This window comes from Oncorhynchus gorbuscha, linkage group LG15, assembly GCF_021184085.1.
Source record: "Oncorhynchus gorbuscha isolate QuinsamMale2020 ecotype Even-year linkage group LG15, OgorEven_v1.0, whole genome shotgun sequence".
Classification (NCBI taxonomy): domain Eukaryota; kingdom Metazoa; phylum Chordata; class Actinopteri; order Salmoniformes; family Salmonidae; genus Oncorhynchus; species Oncorhynchus gorbuscha.
In genome coordinates, this window is record NC_060187.1 from 11,581,129 (window position 1) to 11,606,706 (window position 25,578).

Below are 25,578 nucleotides of genomic sequence, written 5' to 3' on the forward strand. Positions count from 1 at the left end.
AAAAGGGGGCACAACCAGTTATTGAGTGTACTTTGTCACACAGGTGCATGAGGTGTTGCATAACCTAGTTTATGAAATACATGAAATAAGTATGTAACTGTTGTGTTATTTGTTCATTCAGGTTGCCTTTATCAAATATTAGATTTTGGTTGAAGATCTGATTCAGTATAAAAAATATGGAAAAGTAGAGAAAATTAAGAAGGGGGCAAATACTTTTTCACAGCACTGTAGGTCCTCTCCTCACCAGGCATGATGAGCACGTTTTCGTTGGAGGCCATTGGGCGTCCATCTTTGTACCAGGTGAGTGTGGGAGGGGGAACAGCGTTGGTCTCACAGTACAGAGAGATAGGGTTGTTTAGTACCACATCCTTAACATCACCCCCAGTGCCTGGTGTCGAGGTGGTATCTCCCACCCCCCCGGGGCGCTGGAAACTAGGAGGGACTGAAGAGGAGAGAGAGAGACAGAGAGAAAGAGACGGAGAGAGAAAAAGAGAGTTAGGGTTATCTTTATGACAGCTACTACAGTCAATGTTTAGGATGTAATTAAATGCTTTCACCTACCACTAGAGGACAGCCTCTGCTAAGATTTACAGCTTCTGATTAAATACTGTCAACTACCACTAGAGGACAGCCTCTGCTAAGATTTACAGCTTCTGATTAAATACTGTCAACTACCACTAGAGGACAGCCTCTGCTAAGATTTACAGCTTCTGATTAAATACTGTCACCTACCACTAGAGGACAGCCTCTGCTAAGATTTAAAGCTTCTAATGAAATACTGTCACCTACCACTAGAGGGCAGCCTCTGCCAAGACTAAAGCCCAAATCAAATCGGAAAGTGTTTTTGTTTACGTGTGAACGAGCGTTTACACGCTGGAATTAGAATCTATGGTAGTGAATGAGAGAAAACAGGCAGGCTGTGAGTGTCAATGTCATCAACTGTGTCATGCACTTCATACTAGTAAGCAAGTCTATTTTTTGGTCTGCTCGAAGCGATGCTGGTAAATTGAGAGGATACATTGCCAGAAAAGATAATATAATAATATAATATAAATTTAGATCAAAGGCATATAGCCAAGACAGGTATATAGCCTAGACAGGTATATAGCCTTGACAGGTATATAGCCTAGACAGGTATATAGCCTAGACAGGTATATAGCCTAGACAGGTATATAGCCTAGACAGGCATATAGCCTAGACAGGTATATAGCCTAGACAGGCATATAGCCTTGACAGGTATATAGCCTAGACAGGTATATAGCCTAGACAGGTATATAGCCTAGACAGGTATATAGCCTAGACAGGTATATAGCCTAGACAGGCATATATCCTAGACAGGCTATGCCTGGGAAATTCCAGAAATTCTGATTTTAAGACAGAATACTGTTATGTAGCAAGAATGAGATTAGCCAAATTCTTTATAACCTGCTAGAGTGGACTAGCTACAACTCTCTTCTAGTTCATGAGCCAACATACCACTAGATGGCAGCCTCTGCTAAGACTTCACAGTAGAGTCCTGCAGAGGGGCTAGATCGCACAAGCAATGGGAACGCAGTTCACCTTGTATATTTATATCAAAGTCCTTCTCGTCCTCCCCGGCGATGTTGGTTGCTACGCAGGTGTAGCGTCCAGTGTCGGACACCTGAGCATGTTTGATCCTGACAGTACGACCGTTGGCATTAATTGTCACATGGTCATCTGCCCTTAGCACCTGGGGAACAGAAGAATATCAGGGTTGGTTGTAGAATGATGTGTGGTCAGTGTGTGTGTGTGTGAAAGAGATAGAGAGGGAGGGACAGGAGAGAGAAAGAGAGAGAAAGGGAGAGAGAAGAGAGAGAGAGAGAGAAAAAGAGAGAGGAGACAAGAGAGAGGAGCGAGAATGAGAGGAGAGAGAGAGGAGAGGAGAGAGAAGGAGAGAAGAGAGAGAGGAGAGAGAGAGAGAGAGAGAGAGAGAGAGAGAGAGAGAGAGAGAGAGAGAGAGAGAGAGAGAGAGAGAGAGAGAGAGAGAGAGAGAGAGAGAGAGAGAGAGAGAGAGAGAGAGAGAGAGAGAGAGAGAGAGAGAGAGAGAGAGAGAGAGAGAGAGAGAGAGAGAGAGAGAGAGAGAGAGAGAGAGAGAGAGAGAGAGAGAGAGAGAGAGAGAGAGAGAGAGAGAGAGAGAGAGAGAGAGAGAGAGAGAGAGAGAGAGAGAGAGAGAGAGAGAGAGAGAGAGAGAGGAGAGAGAGAGAGAGAGAGAGAGAGAGAGAGAGAGAGAGAGAGAGAGAGAGAGAGAGAGAGAAAGAAAGAAAGAGAGAGAGAGAGAGAGAGAGAGAGAGAGAGAGAGAGAGAGAGAGAGAGAGAGAGAGAGAGAGAGAGAGAGAGAGAGAGAGAGAGAGAGAGAGAGAGAGAGAGAGAGAGAGAGAGAGAGAGAGAGAGAGAGAGAGAGAGAGAGAGAGAGAGAGAGAGAAAGAAAGAGAGAGAGAGAGAGAGAGAGAGAGAGAGAGAGAGAGAGAGAGAGAGAGAGAGAGAGAGAGAGAGAGAGAGAGAGAGAGAGAGAGAGAGAGAGAGAGAGAGAGAGAGAGAGAGAGAGAGAGAGAGAGAGAGAGAGTGTGTGTACAGGTAAAGTGCTGACCTGTCCGTCTTTGTACCATTGCAGTGAGGGTGTAGGGATGGCCTGAGCCTCACACTCCAGGGTCAGAGTGTTGTTGACCTTTATCTTGACCTCCTTGGGGGCCAGCCCCTCACCTGGGACGTCATTCTTATTGATTTGGGGAGGAACTGCAGGAGAGGACAGGAGGTAAGGAAGAGAGGAGAGTTACAGTTACATACATCACACAGCCACACAGGTAGTTACAGACCATGGCAAATAAATGACGTGTCTTTATTGGACAAGTTAGAAGGTAGTACCTCCCTATCTCACTCCCATCGTTCAAAACGTTTTTATCACTCACTGTAAACTTTGACCTCGTAGTTCTTCAGGCTGTCTCCAGCCTCATTAGTGGCCACACATGTGTACCTCCCAGCATCCTCCTCCTTGGCGTTCAGGATCTGCAGGGTCCGCCCACCTGGCAGCACTCGGACGTTGTGGCTGGACTCCAACGGCGTCCCATCCTTGAGCCATGTGATGAGGGCAGGGGGGTAGGACTGCACCTCACACACCAGAGACGTGGGGCTGCTCAGGGTGACTGTCACCTCTTCAGCCGAACCCTCGGGACCTGAGCCCACGATGGTGGGAGACACTGGGTGGGGGGTGGGGGGTCAGACTCTTGGTCAGTGAAGCTAGTGGGGCTTTTTTGATAAGGTGATGGTGGATGCATAGGATAAATCACCAGGGTAAACCTTATATACTACAGCACCTCTTATCTTAAATACAGCCATGACAAAGTGATAACATCTTGTGAAGCTTTAGCATGTCACGCAATGGTTTCAAAATGGAAATAAAGTATGACAGATTTCACAGGCTCGGTGACTTACTGAGAGAAGCCTCCTACAAAACCTCTGAAAATGTGACCTCAATGGGATCTTTTTATACCAGTATAAATAAAGGATACATACGTAAATACAATATACTGAGAGAGTAGTTGTCCTCCTACCCAGTACATTGAGGTTGAAGTGTCTGCTGCGGTCTCCTGCTCTGTTGTGTGCAAGGCAGCTGTACCTGCCCGTGTCATCCACCTGGGCACCAGATATCTGCAGGTACCGTCCGTGAGACAACACCTGGTGACGTCTGTCTGTCCCTAATGACTGTCCGTCCTTCAGCCAGGTGATCTCCGGCACTGGGTTACCTAGGTAACGGTTAATAATAGGTCATCTTAGCGACCATCGGGATGGTGAGATAATTTCCTGTTACAGTATGTATGAACTGTAAAATAGTCTATTTTGGATTGAGACATGTTCAGACTTTAGTCATTGTGGAGTTGTGTTGCCATGATGTCACTGACCTGCAACCTCACAGGTCAGGGTCACGTTGTGTTTCTCCTTGACCTTGGCATCCTGCACCGTGCCTTCATCCACAATGCTAGGGGGGACTGGAAGATGACATGCATGGAAAGGGTTAACTTCTTGGTGACAGGGGCAGTATTTTTACGTCCGGATGAAATGCATGCTCAAATTAAACTGCCTGCTACTCATCCCCAGAAGGTAAAATATGCATATTATTAGAAGTTTCTAAAACAGTTTGAATCATGTCTGTGAGTATAACAGAACTTATGTAGCAGGCGAAACCCTGAGGACAAACCATTCAGAATTTAAAAAAATTGAGGTCACTCTCTTTTCAATGAGTTTTCATTGGGAATCCAGATTTCTAAGGGACCTTCTTGCAGTTCCTACCACTTCCACTGGATGTCACCAGTCTTTAGAAATTGGTTGAGGTTTTTCCTTTGTGTAATGAAGAAGTAACCCTGTTCAAAACGAGGGTCACTTTAAATGTACTGTTTGTGAGAGTCGCGTGACCAGAAAGGTGGCGTCAGTTTGTTTTCTTCCTGTATTAAACACATCCCGTCTTCAATGTTATCGATTATTTACTTTAAAAAATACCTAAAGTTGTGTTACAAAAGTAGTTTGAAATGTGTTGTCTAAGTTTCCAGGTAACTTTTGAGATATTTTGTAGTCACGTTGCGCATGTTGGAACCGGTGTTTTTCTGGATCAAACGCGCCGAATAAATTGTTATTTTGGATAAATATCGACGGAATTAATCAAACAAAAGGACCATTTGTGATGTTTATGGAACATTTTGGACAGAACAGAAGAAGCTTGTCAAAGGTAAGGCATGATTTATATTTTTATTTGTGCGTTTTGTGCCGCGCCTGCAGGGTTGAAATATGCTTCTCTCTCTTTGTTTACGGAAGTGCTATCCTCAGATAATAGCATCGTTTGCTTTCGCCGAAAAGACTTTTTGAAATCTGATATGTTGGCTGGATTCACAACACGTGAATCCAGCCAACATTTTCTCTGGCTTTTGGCCAGGTTAAAAGCAATACAACTACTGTACTGACCAACTACTGTACCAACCCTCAGCCCTCAACCATCTATGTAGGCGTTATAATGGGATTATGAAGGCTTCATTGCGTTCAAACTGGTTGTTCATGTTAAGTCCGTCCATTAGTGGTTATCAGGTATTCTCACTATCACAATATCCACCAGTGTCATACTGCAAAACATATTTCTCTCTCAGGTCAAAGGCCTGAGAGATAAGATAAAGGTCATTGACGTCATTACCCAGGATGTCCAGGTCAAAGTTCTTCCTCTCCTCTCCGGCCGTGTTGGACACAATGCAGCTGTATCTCCCAGCATCCTCCACTGCTGCGTGCATCAGACGAAGGCTCCGCCCTCCTGACAAACAAGTCAATACTTGGTTGAGCTCAAGTCTCTAAATAATCACTGTGTCTTTGATTGGTCTTTTTCAAAACTTAATCTAAAGTCAATATTTATTCTGCTTCCCAAATGGTAAAATATTTCCTTCCTTTACATAGGGAATATGATGCAATTTGGGACAGTTTTGAGCCTAAAGAGGTGCAAACAGACAAAATGCTCCCTCTCACATCACAATTGTGGCTTCCATGCAGTTTGCTTTCTGGGGCACTAAAAAATCCATTTAGCTGTGTGAAACAGGATACACTGACCAAGACACAGCTGTTCAAACACACCCACTCAAACAGATGAACTCAGATCGGTTCCTATTTTCTCTCTTTTTTACTTCAAAAACAACAGTTATTATCTGGACACAGAAACCAGTTCACACACACACGGCCATGCGCGCGTACGCACACACTCACACACGCACACATACACACAAACTCAACACCAACTTCAAGGAGCACATCAGATCCATCCCAGAGGACAAGTAGCACAATGTTCTCTGATTTCAAGTAGAAAATTGTCCCAGACAGATGTGGCTCTTAGAAGAGGACTGAGCTTATTTATTTTTATGGTATGATCAAATCATTATTTTTATGGTGGGATTAAATCATTTTTTTTGTAGGATTAAATCATTATTTTATAGCTGTCTTTTTTTTAGATAAATGTTTCTTAAATTTACAGCTGAACGTGCAATAAATGTATATAATGTTAACTTGGCTTGCCTGCTTCAGTGGAGAATTACTGACCACACCCCACAGAGTTTGAACCAGTAATCACCTCACAAATCCATTTCCCTGGCTGACCACAATCACAACTGCCATATCCCCTTTCCTCACATCCTCTAGCCTGAAAAGGCGGTCAGGCTGCGGTTGATGTGTGTGACCGCTGGTCAGACCGCGGGTCCATGTTTGAGGCTGTATTTGTAATAGAGTGAGTTAGGACGGTAAAGGAAGTGACTGAGGTAAAGTGACTACCATAACTTCAGGAGGTCGAGGGTTCGTCCCAACTGCAACCCTGTTCCCGATCGAGTGCACTATTTTTGAACAAGAGCCCTGGTCAAAAGTAGTAAACTATCTAGGGAACAGGGTGGCAGTTGGGACGTGGCCTGAGTCTAGCTGCAGTCAGAACCGCTGACTGTTGTCTTTGGACGCACAAAGAGAGCAGCTTGTTAAAGCGTTCAACAAGAAAAACTCCTGCCTTCTCCCAGAGGTTTGTCTTTCTACACACCACCTCGTGTGTGTAGAAACCACCACACCACCTGGCCTTCGTCCTACTGATCACATTACAGTTGATGTAGTGCAACTGTTTGGTCCTTTCAACTGTAGCTGGGAGACAGATTGATCAACGTGACTCCACAGAGAGTCAGACGATGTGGCTAGATAGTACCAGAGACCATTGTTGTAATAGAAGGCCCTGATTATTGCTGTACTTCTCCAACATGGGTTCCTTTCCTCGTCTACTTCCCTTGGCCACTTAACTAGAAGGACCTTTATTCCTGACCATGTGACCTGACATTAAGCAGAAAGGAAATGAGGGGGATAAGGATACAAAGCGTTGTCATAGCAACAGACGGTTGTAAGGATACAAGTTAACGACAGCCATCTTAACCATCTTCACCAAGATGATGTCACACAAGCCAGACCGAATGGGGAGCTAACCTGAGAGGACGCGGACAGAGCTGGAGGCTCTGATTGGCCGTCCGTCCTTCAGCCAGGTGATAGCAGGAAGGGGGATGCCGGAGGCCTCACAGGTCAGAGCCACAGGGTTGTTCACCACCACACTCACATTCTCTGGGACCTGGGTCTGACCACTGATACTGGGGGGGACTGGAGAGAGGAAGTACATACATGTATATTAAGACACGCATTAACACAAACATTTATATTACTATCATTGCGGAGACCAAACAATTGATTCCCTTCAAAATCCTATTTTCCCTAACCCCTATGCCTAAATCTCAACCTAACCCTAATTTGTAACCCTAAATCTAACCCCTAAGCCTAAATCTCAACCTAACCCTAATTTGTAACCCTTAACCTAACCCCTAAGACTAAATCTCAACCCAACCCTAATTTGTAACCCTTAACCTAACCCCTAAACCTAAATCTCAATCTAACCCTAATTTGTAACCTTAAACCTAACCCCTAACCTTAAATCTCAACCTAACCCTAATTTGTAACCCTAAACCTAACCCTTAACCCTAAATCTCAACCTAACCCTAATTTGTAACCCTAAACCTAACCCCTAACCCTAAATCTCAACCTAACCCTAATTTGTAACCCTAAACCTAACCCCTAAGCCTAAATCTCAACCTAACCCTAATTTGTAACCCTAAACCTAACCCCTAAACCTAAATCTCAATCTAACCCTAATTTGTAACCTTAAACCTAACCCCTAACCTTAAATCTCAACCTAACCCTAATTTGTAACCCTAAACCTAACCCCTAACCTTAAATCTCAACCTAACCCTAAACCTAATCCCTAAGCCTAAAATAGCATTTATTCTTGTGGGGACCACTTGTCCAAATGTTCCTTGTTCTACCATCCTTGTGAGGACTTATGGTCTCCACAAGGATAGTAAAACCAAAACACACACACACCATATATCATGTACAGAATGTGGTCACAAACTGCTGATAGGAACTGAGACACAAAAATATCACAATATTAGCAGGTACAGAATATGGTCACAAACTGCTGATAGGAACTGAGACACAAAAATATGATAATATTAGCAGGTACAGAATACGTTTCTTCCAGCTATATAGTCCAGTGTAATGCATCACCCCCTCCCTTCCACTCTCTATTCCAAGTTATGCTATGTTGACGAGAGTCTCACCGTGTACGTTGACATCATGCTTGCTGTCGGCCTGTCCCGCCACATTCACCGCCACACACGTGTAGCGCCCCGTGTCCGAAACCTTGGCGTCCTTGATTTGTAGTAGCCGCCCCTCATTTAACACCTGAGCCCCACGCTGGCCTGTGATTGGTCTACCGTCCTTCAGCCATGTGACCGCTGGGCGGGGCACGCCGTCAGCCTCGCACTGCAGGGTGATGTCTCCTCCCCTCGTCATGGTGATGTCATTTCCTGCGGTCCCCTCACTGAGGCTGATGGAAGGGCGGACTGCAGTGAGAGGAGAGAGTGAGTGAAGAGCATGCCCTCCTGAGGACACACACACACACACACATACACGTTTTTAGCACTGTGAGGTTTCTGTACTATTTTCGTACCATACACCTGCAGGCTGTATTCCTTGGCTGCGTTGCCGGCGGCGTTGGAGGCGATGCAGGTGTAAGAGGCGGAGTCTGTCCTCTCAACACCGGAGATCTGTAGCTGACGACCCCCCGACAGGGCCCGGACCCTCGAGTCCGACTTCAACTCTGAACCTGAGAGAAAAATACACACACACAAAGATAAACAACTGCACACGCACACACACACACACACACTCTCATACACACACACGCTCTCTCAAATAACACACACACACAAACATACACACACACACACAGTCATACACACACTCCCAAACGCATGCACTCACACACCAATACTTCTTACCATTCTTGCTCCAGGTGAGGCTGGGCGGTGGAATGCCACTGGACTCACACATACACACACTCATACACTCATACACTCGTACACACGCACACACACACACACCGATCCTTCTTACCGTTCTTGCGCCAGGTGAGGCTGGGAGGTGGAATGCCACTGGACTCACACACCAGAGTGATCAGACTTCCCTCAATCACTGTCATGGGAGACACATCCTCTGAACCCCGGATACTGGGAGAGACTGGGGATACACAGGGGATATTTACACTACTGGGATGGCATTATGAACGGAGTGTTAATCGAGTAACCTGTCATAACAATAAGAAAAAAACGGGGGTGCTCATCACAATACAATACAATACATCACAATACTGGGGCGGCAGGGTAGCCTAGTGGTTAGAGCGTCAACCATCATCACAATACAATACAATACATCACAATACTGGGGCGGCAGGGTAGCCTAGTGGTTAGAGCGTCAACCATCATCACAATACAATACAATACATCACAATACTGGGGCGGCAGGGTAGGTGGTTAGCCTCAGTGGTTAGAGCGTCAACCATCATCACAATACAATACAATACATCACAATACTGGGGCGGCAGGGTAGCCTAGTGGTTAGAGCGTCAACCATCATCACAATACAATACATCACAATACTGGGGCGGCAGGGTAGCCTAGTGGTTAGAGCGTCAACCATCAACACAATACAATACATCACAATACTGGGGCGGCAGGGTAGCCTAGTGGTTAGAGCGTCAACCATCATCACAATACAATACATCACAATACTGGGGCGGCAGGGTAGCCTAGTGGTTAGAGCGTCAACCATCATCACAATACAATACAATACATCACAATACTGGGGCGGCAGGGTAGCCTAGTGGTTAGAGCGTCAACCATCATCACAATACAATACAATACATCACAATACTGGGGCGGCAGGGTAGCCTAGTGGTTAGAGCGTCAACGCTCAACACAATACAATACATCACAATACTGGGGCGGCAGGGTAGCCTAGTGGTTAGAGCGTCAACCATCATCACAATACAATACAATACATCACAATACTGGGTAGCCTAGTGGTTAGAGCGTCAACCATCATCACAATACAATACAATACATCACAATACTGGGGCGGCAGGGTAGCCTAGTGGTTAGAGCGTCAACCATCATCACAATACAATACAATACATCACAATACTGGGGCGGCAGGGTAGCCTAGTGGTTAGAGCGTCAACCATCATCACAATACTGGGGCGGCAGGGTAGCCTAGTGGTTAGAGCGTCAACCATATCAATCACATCACAATACTGGGGCGGCAGGGTAGCCTAGTGGTTAGAGCGTCAACCATCATCACAATACAATACAATACATCACAATACTGGGGCGGCAGGGTAGCCTACAATCATCACAATACAATACAATACATCACAATACTGGGGCGGCAGGGTAGCCTAGTGGTTAGAGCGTCAACCATCATCACAATACAATACAATACATCACAATACTGGGGCGGCAGGGTAGCCTAGTGGTTAGATCAACCATCACAATACAATACAATACACAATACTGGGGCGGCAGGGTAGCCTAGTGGTTAGAGCGTCAACCATCATCACAATACAATACATCACAATACTGGGGCGGCAGGGTAGCCTAGTGGTTAGAGCGTCAACCATCATCACAATACAATACATCACAATACTGGGGCTCAGCCTAGTGGTTAGAGCAACCATCACAAATACATCATCACAATACTGGGGCGGCAGGGTAGCCTAGTGGTTAGAGCGTCAACCATCATCACAATACAATACAATACATCACAATACTGGGGCGGCAGGGTAGCCTAGTGGTTAGAGCGTCAACCATCATCACAATACAATACATCACAATACTGGGGCGGCAGGGTAGCCTAGTGGTTAGAGCGTCAATCATCACAATTACATCACAATACTGGGGCGGCAGCCTAGTGGTTAGAGCGTCAACATCACAATACAATACATCACAAATACTGGGGCGGCAGGGTAGCCTAGTGGTTAGAGCGTCAACCATCATCACAATACAATACATCACAATACTGGGGCGGCAGGGTAGCCTAGTGGTTAGAGCGTCAACCATCATCACAATACAATACATCACAATACTGGGGCGGCAGGGTAGCCTAGTGGTTAGAGCGTCAACCATCATCACAATACAATACATCACAATACTGGGGCGGCAGGGTAGCCTAGTGGTTAGAGCGTCAACCATCATCACAATACAATACATCACAATACTGGGGCGGCAGGGTAGCCTAGTGGTTAGAGCGTCAACCATCATCACAATACAATACATCACAATACTGGGGCGGCAGGGTAGCCTAGTGGTTAGAGCGTCAACCATCATCACAATACAATACATCACAATACTGGGGCGGCAGGGTAGCCTCATCACAATACAATACATCACAATACTGGGGCGGCAGTGGTTAGAGCGTCAACCATCATCACAATACAATACATCACAATACTGGGGGCAGGGTAGCAGGGTAGCCTAGTGGTTAGAGCGTCAACCATCATCACAATACAATACATCACAATACTGGGGCGGCAGGGTAGCCTAGTGGTTAGAGCGTCAACCATCATCACAATACAATACAATACATCACAATACTGGGGCGGCAGGGTAGCCTAGTGGTTAGAGCGTCAACCATCATCACAATACAATACAATACATCACAATACTGGGGCGCACATTATTCAACCCTCATCACATTATTCAACCCTCATCACATTATTCAACCCTCATCACATTATTCAACCCTCATCACATTATTCAACCCTCATCACATTATTCAACCCTCATCACATTATTCAACACTCATCACATTATGCACATTATTCAACCCTCATCACACCAGCTTAGAACTGGAAGGAAAGGGAAATTGGCTTTAGGGGTAACCAGTAAAATATACCTGCTGGAGCATGTGCTACGGGTGGGTGCTGCTATGGTGATCAGTGAGATGAGATAAGGTGGGGCTTTACCTAGCAAAGACTTATAGATGACCTGGAGCGAGTGGGTTTGGCGACGAATATGAAGCAAGGGCCAACCAACGAGAGCATACAGTTCGCAGTGGTGGGTAGTATTTGGTGACAAAACGGATGGCACTGTGATAGACTGCATCCAATTTGCTGAGTAGAGTGTTGGAGGCTATTTTGTAAATGACATTGCTGAAGTCAAGAATCAGTAGGATAGTCAGTTTTATGAGGGTATGAATGGCAGCATGAGTGAAGGATGCTTTGTTGCGAAATAGGAAGCTGATTCTAGATAAAATATTGGATTTGAGATGCTTAATGTGAGCCTGGAAGGAGAGTTTACAGTCTAACCAGACACCTAGGTATTTGTAGTTGTTCACATATTCTAAGTCAGAACCATCCAGAGTATTGATGCTGGACGGGCGGGCAGGTGCTGGCAGCGATCGGTTGAAGAGCATGCATTTAGTTGCATTTAAGAAAAGTTGGAGGCCACAGAAGGAGAGTTGTATGGCATTGAAGCTCGTCTGGAGGTTAGTTAACACAGTGTAAAAAGAAGGGCCAGAAGTATACAGAATGGTGTCGTCTGCATAGAGGTGGATCAGAGAATCAACAGGGAAAAGAGTCGGCCCAAGAATTGAACCCTGTGGCATCCCTATAGAGACTGCCAGAGGTCCGGACAACAGGCCCTCCGATTTGACACACTGTCTGAGAAGTAGTTGGTGAACCAGGCAAGGCAGTCATTTGAGAAACCAAGGCTGTTGAGTCTGCCGATAAGAATGTGGTGATTGACAGAGTCGAAAGCCTTGGCCATGGTTGATGAATACAGCTGCACAGTACTGTCTCTTATCGATGGCGGTTATGATATCGTTTAGGACCTTGAGAGTGGCTGAGGTGCACCCATGACCAGCTCGGAAATCAGATTGCATAGCGGAGAAGGTACGGTGGGATTCGAACTGATCTGTCAGTTAACTTGGCTTTCGAAAACCTTAGAAAGGTAGGATAGATATAGGTCTGCAACAGTTTGGGTCTAGAGTGTCTCCCCCTTTGAAGAGGGGGATGACCATGGCAACTTTCCAATCTTTGGGGATCTCAGACGATACGAAAGATAGGTTGAACAGGATAGTAATAGGTGTTGCAACAATTGCGGCGGATAATTTTAGAAAGAGAGGGTCCAGATTGTCTAGCCCGGCTGATTTGTAGGGGTCCAGATTTTGCAGCTCTTTCAAAACATCAGCTATCTGGATTTGGGTGAAGGAGAAATGGGGGAGGCTTGGGCAAGTTGCTGTGGGGGGTACAGGGCTGTTGACCAGGGTAGGGGTAGCCAGGTGGAAAGTATGGCCAGCTGTATAAAAATGCTTCTTGAAATTCTCAATTACCGTGGCTTTATCGGTGATGACAGTGTTTCCTAGCCTCAGTGCAGTGGGCAGCTGGGAGGAGGTGCCCTTATTCTCCATGGACTTTACAGTGTCCCAGAACTTTTGGGAGTTTGTGCTACAGGATGCAAATCTCTTTTTGAAAAAGCTAACCTTTGCTTTCCTAACTGCCTGTGTATATTGGTTCCTAACCTCCCTGAAAAGTTGCATATGGCGGGGGCTATTCGATGCTAATGCAGTACGCCACAGCATGTGTTTATGCTGGTCAAGGGCAGTCAGGTCTGGAGTGAACCAATGGGTATATCCGTTCCTGGTTCAAAATGTTTTAAATGGGGAATGCTTATTTAAGATGGTGAGGAAAGCACTTTTAAAGAATAACCAGGCATCCTCTATTGATGGAATGAGGTCAATATCCTTCAAGGATACCCAGGCCAGGTCGATTAGAAAGGCTGCTTGCTGAAGTGTTTAAGGGAGCGTTTGACAGTGATGAGGGGTGGTTGTTTGACCGCAGACCCATTACGGACGCAGGCAATGAGGCAGTGATCACTGAGATCCTGGTTGGTTAGGATGATATCTTTGAGGGTGCAGTGTTTACGGATTTGGGGTTGTACCTGGTAGGTTCACTGATAATTTGTGTGAGATTGAGGGCATCTAGTTTAGATTGTAGGACGGCCGGGGTGTTAAGCATGTCCCAGTTTAGGTCACTTAACAGTACGAGGATAGATCTGAAGATATCTGAAGATAGATGGGGGGCGATCAATTCACATATGGTGTCCAGGGCACAGCCGGGGGCAGAAGGTGGTCTAAAGCAAGCGGCAACGGTGAGAGACTTGTTTCTGGAAAGGTGTTTTTTTTTAAGTAGAAGCTCAAATTGTTTGGGCACAGACCTGGATAGTAAGACAGAACTCAGCAGTAGATTGCAACTCCGCCCCCTTTAGCAGTTCTATCTTGTCGGGAAATGTTATAGTTAGGGATGGACATTTCAGGGTTTTTGGTGGCCTTCCTAAGCCAGGATTCAAACACGGCTAGGACATCCGGGTTGGCAGAGTGTGCTAAAGCAGTGAATAAAACAAACTTAGGGAGGAGGCTTCTAATGTTAACATGCATGAAACCAAGGTTTTTATGGTTACAGAAGTCAACAAATAGAGCGCCTGGGGAATGGGAGTGGAGCTAGGCACTGCAGGGCCTGGATTAGCCTCTACATCACCAGAGGAATAGAGGAGGAGTAGGATAAGGGTACAGCTAAAGACTATAAGAACTGGTCGTCTAGTACGTTCGGAACAGAGAGTAAAATGTACAGACAAGGGTATAGTAGGATGTGAATACAGTGGAGGTAAACCTAGGCATTGAGTGACGATGAGAGAGGTATTGTCTCTAGAGACACCATTTAAACCAGGTGAGGTCCCTGCATGTGTCACTACAGTGAAATAAGACAATAATCACTAACCAAAATAGCAATGGATAAGGCATATTGACATTAGGGAGAGGCATACCGAGTGAGCATGTGAGTAGCCGAGTGAGCATGGGGTCTAGTGATCATGTTGTTTAATCAGCTTCTTGATATGCCACCCTTGTCAGGTAGATGGATTATATTGGCAAAGGAGAAATGCTAACAGGGATGTAAACTAATTTGTGCACAACATTTGAGAGAAATAAGCTTTTTGTGCATATGGAACATTTCTGGGATTTTTTTCAAATTTCAGCTCATGAAACATGGGATCAACACTTTACCTGTTGTGTTTATATTTTTGTTTTATTTTGAAAACACATGATGTGCACAGACAGACAGACAGGCAGATAGGCAGATAGGCAGATAGGCAGACAGACAGACAGACAGACAGACAGACAGACAGACAGACAGACAGACAGACAGACAGACAGACAGACAGACAGACAGACAGACAGACAGACAGACAGACAGACAGACAGACAGACAGACAGACAGACAGACAGACAGACAGACAGACAGACAGACAGACAGACAGACAGACAGACAGACAGACAGACAGACAGACAGACAGACAGACAGACAGACAGACAGAGCAGCAACTCACCCCAGACATTGAGGTTGTAGTTCTTCTCAGTCTTGCCAGCGATATTGGTGGCCTCACAGGTGTATCTGCCGGAGTCCTGCACCTGAGCACTGTCAATCTGCCAATCACATTCACAGAGAGTAAGATACAAGAGATAGGATAGGCCTGTCAACCTACCAGTCAAAATCAATAATCAATGAGAGGCATGGAGAGTCAGAGAGGTGTGTAGAGAGTAGGGTTAGATATAAATAGATAGAGAAAGAGAGAGAGAGCGCGAGAGAGAGCGAGAGAATGAGAGAGAGACAGAGAGAGATAGAGAGAGAGAGAGAGAGAGAGAGAGAGAGAGAGAGAGAGAGAGAGGGAAGGAAGGATAGAAATTGGACCGTACCTTCAGCACACTCCCATCCTCCGACACGGTCAGTCCTGGCTTCCTGAAGAGCGGGCGGCCATCTTTGCGCCAGGACAGAGTGGGAGGAGGGATCGCGTCACTCTGGCAACGCAGCTCTACCGAGCGACCCAGCATTACAGTGGCATTCACCTCCTCACCCATGATGTTGGGTGGCACTGTAACACATAAATACACAGAAGCAGCGTCAGCGACAATAAAAAGTCACACTGGAAAGTGGGAACCCAACAATGTAAAATCCCTTAACTCACTTAAAAGTTTACATGTCAAAATTATTTCACATTGGGAATCCGGTGAACCCATTTTCACCCCTGGAGAAAATGGTCCCAAAAATATACCTCAACAAGAAATTGACTTGTTGACTCTTACCCACACCTAAGACTGTAAGCAACAAACAATGCCATTCCACAGCTCTGACAATGTATAAGTCTGGTGCCAGTCCTATATGGTACCACTACATCCTGGGCTAGATCAGCTTAACAATGAGCTGCTGTCAAATAGAGTCAGATAACGAACTGAGCCAGGCTGAGTCACTTCAACAGGCTTTCACCATCTGTTATAGCTTCAGAGGATCTGGTTAGAACAGTTCCTCTCTCTAGAGTTCCAAGACAGTTCTTGAACTTTGGTTGTCACTCCTTGTCAAGAGCTGACTACATTTCCCACGATGTAGCTGGCACTGGGCCGTTATCGGACCCAGACACTGACCTCATGGAGAGAGAGAGACAGAGAGAGAGAGAGAGAGAGAGAGAGAGAATAAAAAGGAGAGAGAGAGAAAAAGAGAGAAAGAGAAAGAAAATGAAAGAAAGAGTGAGAAAGTCAGAGAGAGTGTCAGACAGAGAGAGAAAGACAGACCAATAGACAGACAGAGACAGAGAGGCAGATAGGGGATTCTCCAATTACCTTGAATGAGCTACAGAACAAAATAAAACCCCTCCAACCCAAAAAAAAGGCATGTGGTGTTGATGGTATCCTTAATGAAATGATCAAATATACAGACAACAAATTCCAATTGGCTATAGTAAAACTCTTTAACATCATCCTTAGCTCTGGCATCTTCCCCAATATTTGGAACCAAGGACTGATCCCCCCCCAATCCACAAAAGTGGAGACAAATTTGACCCCAATAACTACCGTGTAATATGCGTCAACAGCAACCTTGGGAAAATCTTCTGCATTGTCATTAACAGCAGACTCGTACATTTTTGTGGGGTGAGACAGGGATGCAGCTTAAGCCCCACCCTTAAGCCCCACCCTTTTCAACATATATATCAACGAATTGGCGCTGGAACTAGAAAAGTCTGCAGCACCCGGCCTCAACCTACTAGAATCTGAAGTCAAATGTCTACTGTTTGCTGATGATCTGGTGCCTCTGTCAGCAACCAAGGAGGGCCTACAGCAGTACCTAGATATTCTGCACAGATTCTGCCAGACCTGGGCCCTGACAGTAAATCTCAGTAAGACAAAATAATAGTGTTCCAAAAAAGTCGCCAGGACCACAAATACAAATTCCATCTAGACACCATTGCCCTAGAGCACACAAAAAACTATATATATACCTTGGCCTAAACATCAGCGCCACAGGTAACTTCCACAAAGCTGTGAACGATCTGAGAGACAAGGCAAGAAGGGCATTCTATGCCATCAAAAGGAACATACAATTCAACATACCAATTAGGATCTGGCTAAAAATACTTGAATCAGTCATAAAGCCCATTGCCCTTTATGGTTGTGAGGTCTGGGGTCTGCTCACCAACCAAGATTTCACAAAATGGGACAAATGCCAAATTGAGACTCTGCATGCAGAATTCTGCAAAAATATCCTCCGTGTGCAACGTAGAACACCAAATAATGCATGCAGAGCAGAATTATGCCGATACCCACTAATTATCAAAATCCAGAAAAGAGCCGTTAAATTCTACAACCACCTAAAAGGAAGCGATTCCCAAACCTTCCACAACAAAGCCATCACCTACAGAGAGATGAACCTGGAGAAGAGCCCCTAAGCAAGCTGGTCCTGGGGTACTGTTCACAAACAAAAACACACCCCACAGAGCCCCAGGACAGCAGCACAATTAGACCCAACCAAATCATGAGAAAGCAAAAAGAATTACTTGACACATTGGAAAGAATTAACAAAAAACTGAGCAAACTAGAATGCTATTTGGCCCTAAACAGAGAGTACACAGTGGGAGAATAACTGACCACTGTGACTGACCCAAACTTAAGGAAAGCTTTGAGAGAGAGAGACAGAGAGAGAGAGAGAGAGAGAGAGACAGAGAGAGAGAGGTCTCAGAATGAAAACAAAATAAATGTCTGTTCTCCTCCCTTAAAATGGCCCTGTCTCTGACTTCAACACTGAATCACTCTGTCTAATAGTTATGAGAGGCAATTTCTCTGTAATCCCACTTTGAAGCCAATCAAAAACCTCTACTTCAGCCTAATCCTAAAATATGTCCTCACTTTGATTGATTTCCCTTCCACAACGTTTCTAATCTGGACTGACTAAAAGCCCATTTCCTCAAATGTGTATTTCTCTGGACAGACACAACACACGTGTCATGTGAAAGGTTTAGACAGGCTAGCTGGCAGGATTATTTGGCCAGACACAGGAAGTCATTCTAGAGTGGTAGCAATTACCACAACAAATCTGTCTTCATTTCTCTGGACGCCATCCTTTGATCTTTTTAAAGAAACAGAAGACATGTGGGCATTTTGGGTACAGGCACGCACAAATGCACACACATCCAAACACACACACCTGGACATACTCATACCCACCTACACACACACACACACACACACACACACACACACACACACACACACACACACACACACACACACACACACACACACACACACACACACACACACACACACACACACACACACACACACACACACACACACACACTGAGCCAATCTGTCTGAAACTCTTCATAACACTCCAATCACTTCTCTCAAATTCTTTTTAAATTGAGAAAAATGATTCAAATGTAGTATTTTCAAAACGAATTGGCTGTCAACATCAACTCTCTAAGCAAAAACGACAAGGTTTATTGAAATGCCAAACTGGAACACAAACCATACTTCCTTCCCAGGAGTATGGCCATGTCAAAGCTTCTTTGAACAGTCATTAAAATGTTGCCGTGTATATCCTGTATGTTATGTTTACTGGACTCGCTTTGAACATTCCACAAATTAACTCACGGATGAGGTACTCAGCATTCCATACATTTTAATATATCTTTGTATCAGTATGTCATACAGCGTATTTCTTCCACACCAAAATAAAAGGTCTTCCGATGTGATTTAATCATTGGCATGGACTCAGAAAATCCAATTTCGCTGTTTCTCCATGAACAATTCTGATGTTGAGAGTGAAAAACACAAAAAATCTAATACCAGGAAAAATAAAACTGAGAAAACATAATTTGAGAAAATATAAAACATAACTTCGGGAAAGAATTACGGGTTTTATATGTCCCACCTTAGAGTTGTTTATGAACCATTATTTTACCAGGTATATTGACAGAAAACACAGTGCCCTACTTTCTCTTGAACATAGTGTCCTACTTTCTCTTGAACAGTAATGACCTGGAAAGAGTTACAAGGGCGAGGAGAAGAATGTTAATATTTGAAAGTTTGAAAAATATTAGTAGCTCATGACATGTTTCATTTTTTAAAAAGTAGCTCTCACGCTCGAAAAGATTGGAGGGCCCTGTCATTCAGTAGAGCTGGTACAATAACAAACAACATAATACCTATAAGAATAACTAAGTTCTTATAGAGAGCACTGGGTTAAATAAGATCATGTCTCTGGTGACTAAAATGTGTTTTCATGCACTGGATTCATAGTACACAACTGGATTGATAGTACACAACTGGATTGATAGTACACAACTGGATTGATAGTACACAACTGGATGGATAGTACACAACTGGATTGATAGTACACAACTGGATTGATAGTACACAACTGGAAGCAGTATCTAAAGGTGATCATGGAGATGTGTTTTGGTCAGAGGGAGGTTGGACTCACCGTACACCCTCAGGTCATATTCTCTCTGCTGCTCTCCTCCTGCGTTGACGGCCACACAGGTGTACTTCCCTGTATCACTGACCTGAGCACTGCTGAGAGACAGCACTGTACCACCGGACAACACCTACAGAGGAGGAGAGACACACACATGCACACAGGTCAGAAACACACACACAAATTAACAGTTGCGCAGACAGACACATATGCACACACACAAACACACACACACAAATGTTGAGGAGCTGGGCGGTTACCTGTATGCCATCGGAGACACTGGCAACAGGGCTGCCATCTTTGAGCCAGGTGAGACTTGGCAGAGGAACGCCGGTGGCCTCACACTCCAGCCTGGCAGGGTCGTTCACCACCACTGTCACCATGGCACTGCGGCTGGAGATGGCAGGGGGCACTGCCAGGCGAGTAGAGGAGCATTACACACACACACACATAGACACAGGCTGCATCTCCAATGGCATTCTATTCCCTATATGGTACACTACTATAGACCAGAGCCCTATTCCCTATATGGTACACTACTATAGACCAGAGCCCTATTCCCTATATGGTACACCACATTAGACCAAAGCTCTATTCCCTATATGGTACACTACTATAGACCAGAGCCCTATTCCCTATATGGTACACTACTATAGACCAGAGCCCTATTCCCTATATGGTACACTACTATAGACCAGAGCCCTATTCCCTATATGGTACACCACATTAGACCAAAGCTCTATTCCATATATAGTACACCACTTTAGACATATTCCCTATATAGTACACTACTTTAGACCAGAGCCCTATGGGCTAAAGTAGTATACTAAAGTAGTGTACTATATAGTGAATAGGGTGCCATTTAAGTCTCTCGCGTCTCATACACTCCTAGGGACCAATCCTAACTTCAGATCTGTGCACGTTACTCATGTCCATCATGCACTGGTGTCAATGTGAGATTTGCGATAAAAAGTCGACTGATGCGGTGATCTCATGTTAAGATTCCCCTAGAAAAGAAGCTCTAGTCATGGCCTTATCTGATGATATCACCCTGTCTGGTGATCCACATTGTTTATCATCCTCACCATCATCATCAAATCCTGTGTTCACATGAAAGAGGTAGATAAATGGGTCTGTTTGTCCCACAAAGCAGAATAATGCCGTAGGCCTTCATAAGGATTTAATAGGATGTTAATGTGTTTTAATCATCCTTCAGTGTCTAATGTTCACTGAGCGTTGCTATACTGGGACTGGGTTAAGAGTGTTCTGACATCCCCGTCTCAAAAGCCCTTTGAATCGAGACAGGAACATGTTATTGGCTGACTGGTCCAAAGGCATCTGTATTTGTCTGTCAGTGTGTAACTAATGACCTGCATCTGTCAGGTGGGCACTGACCCAACCTGATCCTCCATTCATCCATTTTTTTACACATCTGACCAACACAATGTGGTCATGATGCTGTCGTAGTACTTTATGTGGACGTTCACTCACCGTACACCTGCAGCCTGTGAGAGAGCTCTGAGGTTCCGGCCACGTTGACCGCTATACACCGGTACAGCCCGGCGTCGGACAGCTGAGCACGGTCGATCTCCAGCAGCTGACCGCGCTTCAGGATGGTCACCCCGGCTGCGCTGGTTAGAGGGCGACCGTCCTTGTACCAGGTAATGGCTGACCGCATCGACACAGATAAGAAAATACAGGTAAAGACGGTGTCCAGATGCTCATGAAATCTATCCTCTTCCTTCATTCTTTAAGTTAAGCTTATCTGGCTTCTCTCAGTGTGAAAGAAATATGATGGATAGATACTGTATGGAATTTCCAGTCTAGTGTACCTTTGGGGGTATAATATTAAAGACCTATTCAGTTCTTCTCAGATACGAGATGAAGAGGAAGGATGAAGGTATGTCCACTGTTTTCACCACATGTAGACACAGCTAGCCTCTATCAGTTGTTCTCCATCCAGTTTTCTTTACAGCCATACAGTATTGAATAAAGTATAACATAATGCCATAAAGTACTGAATAAAGTATAAAATATTGCCATAAAGTATTGAATCTAAAAGCGTTATTGGTTCTCAAAAGGCTGCTCTTATTGATCCATAAACTAGACTACAGATCACCATGCCAACATAGCCAGTCTGCCAAGGGGGCATAGATGCAGGGGAAATAAATTCTCTCTAATAAAATGTCTTCCTTAGAAGCTTGCAATTGCTTAAAACAGCTTGCTCGTGAAAATATTCCAGTGATATTAGATCTTTAGAGAAACACCCGCTGTTTTGAAAATAAAAAAAAGTTGAATATGCACATTGGTATGTGGTTTTATATTGTAGTAAGTAATATAACTTAGTAGAAGTCAAGGGTTAGGGTTGGAGAGGTCTTACCAGGAACTGGACTCCCTGTGGCCTTGCACTCCAGCTGGATGGGGTAGCCTGCTATGATGGTCTCATTGAAGGTCTCTCCAGAATAAGGGACACTTGGAGGCTCTGTAGAATGGCATAATATGGTTTAGTAGCAGACACAGCAGACGCAGAGAGAGTGTGGGAGAGGGAGACAGAAGAGTGAAAGAGAGAGGGAGAGAGTGTGGGAGAGGGAGACAGAAGAGTGAAAGAGAGAGGGAGAGAGTGTGGGAGAGGGAGACAGAAGAGTGAAAGAGAGAGGGAGAGAGTGTGGGAGAGGGAGACAGAAGAGTGAAAGAGAGAGGGAGAGAGTGTGGGAGAGGGAGACAGAAGAGTGAAAGAGAGAGGGAGAGAGTGTGGGAGAGGGAGACAGAAGAGTGAAAGAGAGAGGGAGAGAGTGTGGGAGAGGGAGACAGAAGAGTGAAAGAGAGAGGGAGAGAGTGTGGGAGAGGGAGACAGAAGAGTGAAAGAGAGAGGGAGAGAGTGTGGGAGTGGGAGACAGAAGAGTGAAAGAGAGAGGGAGAGAGTGAACAAGAAAGAGATGGGTGGGAGAGACACTGAGCAAGAGGAAGAGGTGAAGAAGGATGGAAAAGGAGAAGTAGACAGACAAGGAAGAGAAACCTAGTGAGAGTTTGGGGAGTTTTGGATCTGCTGTTACCATGGACACTGAGGCGGATGTGTTGCTGGGTCTCTCCTGCTGCGTTTGTTGCCACACATGTATATCTCCCAGCATCCTCTAGTCTGGCCTCCGTGATATGCAGTGTCCTACCGGCCGCCTCCAGCTATGGAAACACGGAAACACACACATGAACTACATCTGACCAGCTGGAAGAATAACAATATCATCTAGAGTATTACTGTAACTGGGACTTAGAATAATAATAACATCTAGAGTATTACTGTAACTGGGACTTTGAATAACAATAACATCTAGAGTATTACTGTAACTGGGACTTAGAATAACAATAACATCTAGAGTATTACTGTAACTGGGACTAAGAATAACAATAACATCTAGGGTATTACTGTAACTGGGACAGAATAACAATAACATCTAGAGTATTACTGTAACTGGGACTTAGAATAACAATAGCATCTAGAGTATTACTGTAACTGGGACTAAGAATAACAATAACATCTAGAGTATTACTGTAACTGGGACAGAATAACAATAACATCTAGAGTATTACTGTAACTGGGACTTAGAATAACAATAACATCTAGAGTATTACTGTAACTGGGACTTAGAATAACAATAACATCTAAGTATTACTGTAACTGGGACTTAGAATAACAATATCATCTGGAGTCTTACTGTAACTGGGACTTAGAATAACAATATCATCTAGAGTATTACTGTAACTGGGACTTAGAATAACAATATCATCTGGAGTATTACTGTAACTGGGACTTAGAATAACAATAACATCTAGAGTATTACTGTAACTGGGACAGAATAACAATATCATCTGGAGTATTACTGTAACTGGGACTTAGAATAACAATAACATCTAGAGTATTACTGTAACTGGGACTTAGAATAACAATAACATCTAGAGTATTACTGTAACTGGGACTAAGAATAACAATAACATCTAGAGTATTACTGTAACTGGGACTAAGAATAACAATAACATCTAGAGTATTACTGTAACTGGGACTAAGAATAACAATAACATCTAGGGTATTACTGTAACTGGGACTTAGAATAACAATAACATCTAGAGTATTACTGTAACTGGGACTTAGAATAACAATAACATCTAGAGTATTACTGTAACTGGGACTTAGAATAACAATAACATCTAGAGTATTACTGTAACTGGGACTAAGAATAACAATAACATCTAGGGTATTACTGTAACTGGGACAGAATAACAATAACATCTAGAGTATTACTGTAACTGGGACTTAGAATAACAATAACATCTACCGGCCGCCTCCAGCTATGGAAACACGGAAACACACACATGAACTACATCTGACCAGCTGGAAGAATAACAATAACATCTAGAGTATTACTGTAACTGGGACTTAGAATAACAATAACATCTAGAGTATTACTGTAACTGGGACTAAGAATAACAATAACATCTAGAGTATTACTGTAACTGGGACAGAATAACAATAACATCTAGAGTATTACTGTAACTGGGACTTAGAATAACAATAACATCTAGAGTATTACTGTAACTGGGACTTAGAATAACAATAACATCTAAAGTATTACTGTAACTGGGACAGAATAACAATAACATCTAAAGTATTACTGTAATTGGGACAGAATAACAATAACATCTAGAGTATTACTGTAACTGGGACTTAGAATAACAATAAGATCTAGAGTATTACTGTAACTGGGACAGAATAACAATAACATCTAAAGTATTACTGTAACTGGGACAGAATAACAATAAGATCTAGAGTATTACTGTAACTGGGACAGAATAACAATACCATCTAGAGTATTACTGTAACTGGGACAGAATAACAATAACATCTAGAGTATTACTGTAACTGGGACTTAGAATAATAATAACATCTAGAGTATTACTGTAACTGGGACTTAGAATAACAATAACATCTAGAGTATTAATGTAACTGGAACAGAATAACAATAACATCTAGAGTATTACTGTATAACAATAACATCTGGAGTATTACTGTAACTGGGAACAAGAATAACAACAAGATCTAGAGTATTACTGTAACTGGGAACAAGAATAACAACAAGATCTAGAGTATTACTGTAACTGGGACTTAGAATAACAATAAGATCTAGAGTATTACTGTAACTGGGAACAAGAATAACAACAAGATCTAGAGTATTACTGTAACTGGGACTTAGAATAACAATAAGATCTAGAGTATTACTGTAACTGGGAACTTAACAACAAGAATATTACAATACTTAGATCAATAGATCTAGAGTATTACTGTAACTGGGACTTAGAATAACAATAAGATCTAGAGTATTACTGTTACTGGGAACAAGAATAACAACAAGATCTAGAGTATTACTGTAACTGGGACTTAGAATAACAATAAGATCTAGAGTATTACTGTAACTGGGACTTAGAATAACAATAAGATCTAGAGTATTACTGTAACTGGGACAGAATAACAATAAGATCTAGAGTATTACTGTAACTGGGACTTAGAATAATAATAAACCTGAACAAAGGGGGGAGCTAGAACAAAAGTATCAGAGATGGCCAAATGGGGAGGTAGAGTCATGTCCTGTACCTTCAGGTGCTCCTGGGCGGTGTCCACAGGGCGGCCATCTTTGAGCCAGGTGATGCTGGGGAGAGGGGTGCCATTGGGAACACACTGGAGGCTGATGGGCTTGTGAAGGACCACAGACCTCTCAGAGGCACCGGTGGAGCGGATGGATGGAGGGACTGGAGTGAAAGAGAGAGAAATGAAA

At 44.0% G+C, this 25,578-nt stretch overlaps 1 protein-coding gene across 1 annotated transcript in view; it reads right to left on the minus strand.

Moving 5' to 3' along the window:
- Window positions 1-25,578, minus strand: part of hmcn1 (hemicentin 1) — a 271,629-nt gene that overhangs the window by 57,989 nt on the left and 188,062 nt on the right. The window contains 19 exon segments of the mRNA XM_046300125.1: window positions 245-442; window positions 1,561-1,711; window positions 2,609-2,754; window positions 2,928-3,215; window positions 3,570-3,761; window positions 3,918-4,004; window positions 5,195-5,308; window positions 6,994-7,161; window positions 8,175-8,459; window positions 8,567-8,722; window positions 9,013-9,135; window positions 15,336-15,432; window positions 15,703-15,878; window positions 19,763-19,886; window positions 20,017-20,168; window positions 21,248-21,424; window positions 22,137-22,238; window positions 22,810-22,933; window positions 25,398-25,552. Coding sequence (XP_046156081.1) covers window positions 245-442; window positions 1,561-1,711; window positions 2,609-2,754; window positions 2,928-3,215; window positions 3,570-3,761; window positions 3,918-4,004; window positions 5,195-5,308; window positions 6,994-7,161; window positions 8,175-8,459; window positions 8,567-8,722; window positions 9,013-9,135; window positions 15,336-15,432; window positions 15,703-15,878; window positions 19,763-19,886; window positions 20,017-20,168; window positions 21,248-21,424; window positions 22,137-22,238; window positions 22,810-22,933; window positions 25,398-25,552 — 3,015 coding nt within the window.